The sequence below is a fragment of the Vanellus vanellus genome (genome assembly GCF_965231255.1).
Source record: "Vanellus vanellus genome assembly, chromosome: 6".
NCBI classification, from domain to species: domain Eukaryota; kingdom Metazoa; phylum Chordata; class Aves; order Charadriiformes; family Charadriidae; genus Vanellus; species Vanellus vanellus.
Window position 1 is genome coordinate 13,873,496 of NC_138911.1, and position 6,000 is coordinate 13,879,495.

At 49.5% G+C, this 6,000-nt stretch overlaps 1 protein-coding gene across 1 annotated transcript in view; it reads right to left on the reverse strand.

The window, feature by feature from the left end:
- Positions 1-5,084, reverse strand: part of RRAS2 (RAS related 2) — a 44,089-nt gene extending 39,005 nt beyond the window's left edge. Inside the window, exon 1 of the mRNA XM_082485284.1 lies at positions 4,916-5,084. Coding sequence (XP_082341410.1) covers positions 4,916-5,020 — 105 coding nt within the window. The 5' untranslated portion in view covers positions 5,021-5,084. The remainder of the gene's footprint in view (positions 1-4,915) is intronic.
- Between the last annotated feature and the right edge of the window lie 916 nt (positions 5,085-6,000).

Consider the following 6,000-nt stretch of genomic DNA (forward strand, 5'->3'; position numbering starts at 1 on the left):
CACCACCCATCTGCAAGTCATGTATGCTTGCTTTCAGACAAGTGTCTGATATTAACATTAAAGAGTCAACAAATCTACATCCAACTCATTTTACTCACCACTTAGTAGAACAGTAAAGCTCAGCTCCAATCATAACTTGTTACTGACAGTTTATAAGCAGTTGGAAAAATATTTTTTTTTTTTTAAGAAATTTACCAGTTGTACAGTTGTATTTGTAAATACAACATAAAAATCAGTAAACAAACAAAAAACCCCACCCAAACAAAAAGCACCAAACACTGTACCCCTACATATATTTTCTATTACATCAAGCATTTTTAGCAGTCTCAAATGTGTTCATACATTACCATAGTTAACATTCAGCTGACTGACAAACTAAGCTCAGCTCAGCCACACTGAATTACATCCAGTCAATACCATCTCGAGGTTCCAGTGACATTTATTAATACATTCTTGTAATCCAACCAAGTCTACTCAGTACGCAAAAAATATACACATCATTGTCACAAAACAAAAGCTATAGTTTTATGAAGAGGAAAAACAGTATGAAAAATAATTTTGACAATTCTGATCAAAAGCATCCTCTGTTTTGTGGAGCAGATTTGAAAGAATAAAACATTAGTGGCTTTCTTGCTGTACAGTGCTAAAACTAGTTACACATTGTTCAGTTTAACAAAAAAAAAAAAAAGCATGAAGTAAATGGCAACTGCAGGATAAGAAAAAAAAAAAAAAAAAAACCACAGGGGGTTATTAGGTATTTGGGAGGCTGCACTCCCTTTGAGCAAGGAAACCTGAATATTACAAAGGACTGAGTTAGAAGGGAATGTGGGGTATTTTGCGACAGACCTCTGCATGACAGCTGGAGAAAAGCTATTGTGGCAACAGCTGTGTGCTCTGCACAGCCCATACTCCCAAATACCTCAGCCTGCTAAGCGGCCAGCGAACCGGCTGCGACGCATTTTGAAAGTTTTCTGCCTCTCGGGATACGAGCATGATGGATTATTTGTGTATGTTTTAAATAAGAGAAGGAATGCTTAGTTCTATCGCTTACAGTTTGGCAGAACGCTGTGGCGTAGTGTTGAACCGCCCCTCGCTGCTGCTTTCCTAAAGTTTATAGCTGCGACAGACCCCATCAACTCTCCTCCGCAATTAAAGACGTCTTCGCTTCCTGTCTTAACAGCGCACAGCCTCGATAGCAGCGAGTGCGTGTATCATATCCTGATTTAAAGGAAATGATTTGATATTTCCAGGATGAAATCCTGGCCCACCAACAGCAATATTGAGCTCTGCTTATCTCCCCAGAGGAAGAATTTTGAGGAACACACCAGTCACCTAACTGCCGGGAGCTTTCATCTGCTCACGCGTGCTCTAAAGTTTCCCCAAGTTGTTAGACGAACTTCTGAAAAGCAAACCTCAAGATCACAAGCAACTGTAAGCAAGTGACCAGTTACATCCCATGTACCATTCCTACTAATTAGCACAACGATGCTGAACCCAGTCCGTGTATGAGAGGGGTTTGCTCCCTCAGCCTCCTCATCAAAACATTGTTGTTTCAGCTCAGGCTGAGGCACAACAATCTGCAGGAACCGATGCTCTCACACACAGGGCACCTTTACGTGCTGATCACTGCCATAACAAGAGCAGTCCAACCTCAGCCATTACTACTGTTGTAAGAAGAAACGCTACCTTTTTCCCCACCGACACCTAAGCAAGGCTGGAAAGGATGCGCTGTGCATAAATCCCAGAAAGCTGGTAAAAAAAAAAAAAAAATGAACTGGTTCTCTCTGCATTCCCGGTTCCTCCCGTTTTCATTTATTCCACGTGAAATGAAGGAAGAGTTTTCCCATTTTCAAATATGAATCCCTCTTAGTCTTTCAAAGACACAATATAAATCACGGCACACGCTTTCCCATGATATCCTATCACCACAATAGCCTTGTTTACTGGAAAATAATCAGCTGCACTGAAGTAAAGGCAAAGGCAACTGTACTCGAGTACTGATTTACTGAAAATTAAACACAGGATTATAGGAAAGCAAGACCAAGTGTGGAAATATTTACTAGTACCAGTAGGAAGAAACTTTCCTTTTTAAGCCTCAAAACCGAGTTGATGACAGCCATATTTTAAAGACAAGCAATAAAGAGGCAAAAGAGAACTGAAATCCTTCCCTGACATCAAGATTCGTCATGTGGCAAGAGCTAGTACCGATCCATGTTTTTGTGACGGCGGCTACGAGTTTGTCACTTAATCCTAAGACATTCCAAAAATGAAGCATGTGACGTGCTTGTAATCAATTTTAAAGCAATTTGGAGCAGTTTCTATGCGGTCTTAGAAGACAAACAACATATTTGGCAATGCACTTGCCATACAGAAACTACACAACTGGCTGTATGGCATCGCATACGCTTGATAACATCACGAGCTTTCAGAGCTCAGGAAGATCCTGTGGTATACAAATCATACACCAAGCCTCATCTCCTATTGTCTGTAATCACATCGCAAGCATGGAAACAATACAAAACTCCTCTCTGAGGCACCTCAGGTTCTGCTCAGAAGGCCTTTATTTCCCAGCTGTTTGTCTTTTTTTTTTTTTTTTTTCCTCCAGAAGATTGAATGTTCTGCTAAACATCACTTTGTGGTGGCAAGATTTTATCTCAAGATAAAGCATCTGAGAGGGCAAAAAGACTAAATAACTTAATACAAACTGACAATAAGTTGTTTTGAAAAATTCACCCTCAACATGTCAGCTTAACAGTACAGTGCTGTTCCCTCACCGCTCTTTCAAAGTGAACTATTTCTTTTTCTGCTGTTAATTTGAAGAGATCCTTATACGTGACAAAACAGACACAGTTCCTCTTTTGCAGATATTCACTGGAAGACAAGTGTCAGTCACAGCATTTAAGCCAAAACTTTTATTTCTATAGGAATGCAGCTGAAGCTTTTACTTTAAAAAATGAATTTCTCCCAGAACTCAAATATTGAAGTTATCCAGTACTCAGCAGAACCTTACTGCTATTAAAATAATTAGACATACCAAGGCATCAGGTGTGAACTTCACTTTTTTCTTCCTCCTTATGCCTTTAACAGAAGTTACAGCTTTTTCTTTAGTGAAGTTAAAATTACCTAAAAGCCTTTAGCATAGCCAGGGACTCCAGAGATCCATTTGGCAACATTTTCCGAGACAGCAGCATCTCAGAACTGAACTTAAGCTGTGTCCAGCTGCAGCACACTTTGCTGCCACAACCAGTTTAGACACCCAGACGAAGATACGGGCAACACCATCTAAAGCAACAGTACCACGTTTGAGCAAATGGCACTCTAAACCAGCTTCAGTCAACCACAGATATTAATTATCTCTGTAATGAGGAATTCAATCCACACGCTGAGGGGACCGCAGTTATTTCGGCCCCATCCCCTTCAAACAGACCGGTGAGTCAGTATCTTACCAGTACCTGACGAGCCATCTACACCTCTGATAAGGCACCGGTACAACACATATTTCCTTTCCATCTCAAACACACCATTCAAACTAATTTCCAAAGAACTCATTCTCCTCAAGTGTCAGTTATTTTAATGTCCCGTACAATACCCGATCTTCCAAGTATTCAGTATCCAGAGCTTACCCAGATTTTGAAAGTGCCATTTTCTGTGTAGTTACTCAGTCTATGCTGCAGAGCTTGAGTTCTCCACAGAGAACTATCAAACAGATGCGGACATTAGGGAAGAAAATTTGAAGCAAAAAAATAGCCCATTTGCTATCAGATCATCTGTTCTGACAAAGTATTTTTTGAGAATTATCATTGCCCTAAGCGTTAAAGACAAGTTTGCCTCGCTGTCAAACAGCCCGTCTTAAGGGTAGGTAGAATATTACGGCCTCTCCTCGTGGAATTCAAGAAATCCAACAAAAAAGTCATTCTCTCCAGATGCGCTCATCTGCCACCAGCGACACCAGCAAGAAGCCGTCTCCTCCTTCCACCGTGAGCAGGCAGGGGCAGGTTAATAACGCCCCCGTGACAGCAGCAGGAACGCCAAAAGCAACAGGGCAGAAGATGAAAATAAATAATAGGAGGGGTATGGCTGAATTAGTAGCGGAACAGGAAAAAAAAAGGCTCTTCCTCGTGAGGCTGATACGCACGCTTTACATCACCCCTTCTGTCATGCTTTTTACCGAAAATGAGTACGGGAAAGAAAAAAAAACAAACAAACAACACAAACCAAAGTTCAATCATCTGGAAGTTGCAGCACGAAGCGCAGGAGCCCGGAGGGGCGGTGGGCGATCGCCGGTCCGAGGCGGCGCAGGGTGCCCCCCTCGGCCCCCGCACACCCCCTCCTCTCCTCTCCTCTCCTCTCCTCTCCTCTCCTCTCCTCTCCTCTCCTCTCCTCTCCTCGGGGGCTACCGGAGCTCCCCGGCCGCTCGCCGGGCCGCCACAGGGTAGGCGGCGGCTCAGCCCCGGGGGCAGCTATTTCCCAGCCGGACGCCGAGTGTCACCGCTCTCCGCCGCTTACCGCCGCCGCCGCTTCCCGGGCGGAGCGCGGGGCCGGACCCCGCCCGCCCCACCGGTCCCGGCCATCCCGCACCCCCGGCGCCGTGCCCGCCCCGCCGGCGCCGGAGGCCCCCCCCCACCCCCCCGGCGGGCCGGGGAAGGGGATGGCGGGCGGAGGGGGGGAAACGGCAGCCGCCCCTTCCCACCCTCCAGAACCTTCCCGGGGGCTCGCACCGCCCCGGGCCCCTCAAGGTCACGCCGCCGCCGCCGACAGCCCGCGGCGCCTCCGGGAGCTGCCGCCCGCCGCGCTGGCCCCGGCCCCCCCCTCCCGCTCCCCCCCCCCCCTGCGCTGAGCGCCGGGCAGCGCCCAGGCCCCGGCGCCGCGGCCGGGCGGAGCGGTTCCCCTCCATCGGGCGTCGCGGCCCCCTCACCTGGATGAACTGGATGGTGAGCGCCGACTTGCCCACGCCGCCGCCGCCCACCACCACCAGCCGGTACTTCTCCTGCCCCGGGCCGTCCCTGCAGCCCGCGGCCATGGGGGAGCCGAGCCGAGCCGAGCCGATCGCGGCAGCGCCGCCGGGTCCGGCGCCTCTCTCTCTCTCGCTCTTCCTCCTCGGGCCGCCGGGGCTGAGCAGCCGCAGGCCCCTGCCCTCCGCCGAGTGCGCCGCCGGCAGCGCCCCGCCGTGAGGTGCGGCGGAGCCGAGGGGAGAGGAGCGGTGCGGAGCAGAGCGGAGCGAAGCTGAGGGGAGGGAGCGCCGCCCGCCCCCGCAGCCAGGGCGCCGCGGCTACAAATGGCCGCCTGGGGGGCGTGGCCCGCCTCATCGGTATGCTAATAAGGGCGAATATATGCATGAGGGGGCGTGGTCTGCGGGCGGCGCGGCGGGAGGCCGCGGGAAACGGGGCCGGGCGGGAGCAGCAGTCGAGCAGCGATGTTACCGGGTCCGGCTCTCCGGTACCGCACCAATTTGTTTTTTAACGGGCGAGTGGTGGCAGCCCCGGGGCCATCCCTATCCTCCGCACTCTGCCTCCGAACCCAGCGCGAAAGGGGGAATTGGGGATCTCCTCGTGGGCTGTCCTCCCGCCGCTGGGTGCTTCATCAACATTAATAGAATTATCATAGAATTGTCGAGGTTGGAAGGGACCTTTAAGATCATCAAGTGCAGCCATCAACCTAACACTGCCAAAACCACTACTAAGGCACGTCCCTCAGCACCACGTCTGCTGTCTGTTAAATACCTGCAGGAAAGGTGACTCCACCACGTCCCTGCTGAATGAACCTCTGTGAATACCCACGGGGTGGGGAGGGAGGTTTTATTGCCCCTACAAGCGGGTGCTGAGCCAAGGCACAGAGGGTTTGAAAGGCAAAGCATCCTTAATGTCAGGCACAGATTCACCAGGGAGGTAAAAAGGGGGGAAAAAAGTCCGAGGGACTTTAGCCCTTCCCCACTCTTCATCAGGTCTTCTTATGACCACGCACGTGAATGGGTTTCCCACTCATTAAGGCCATTCCGACCAA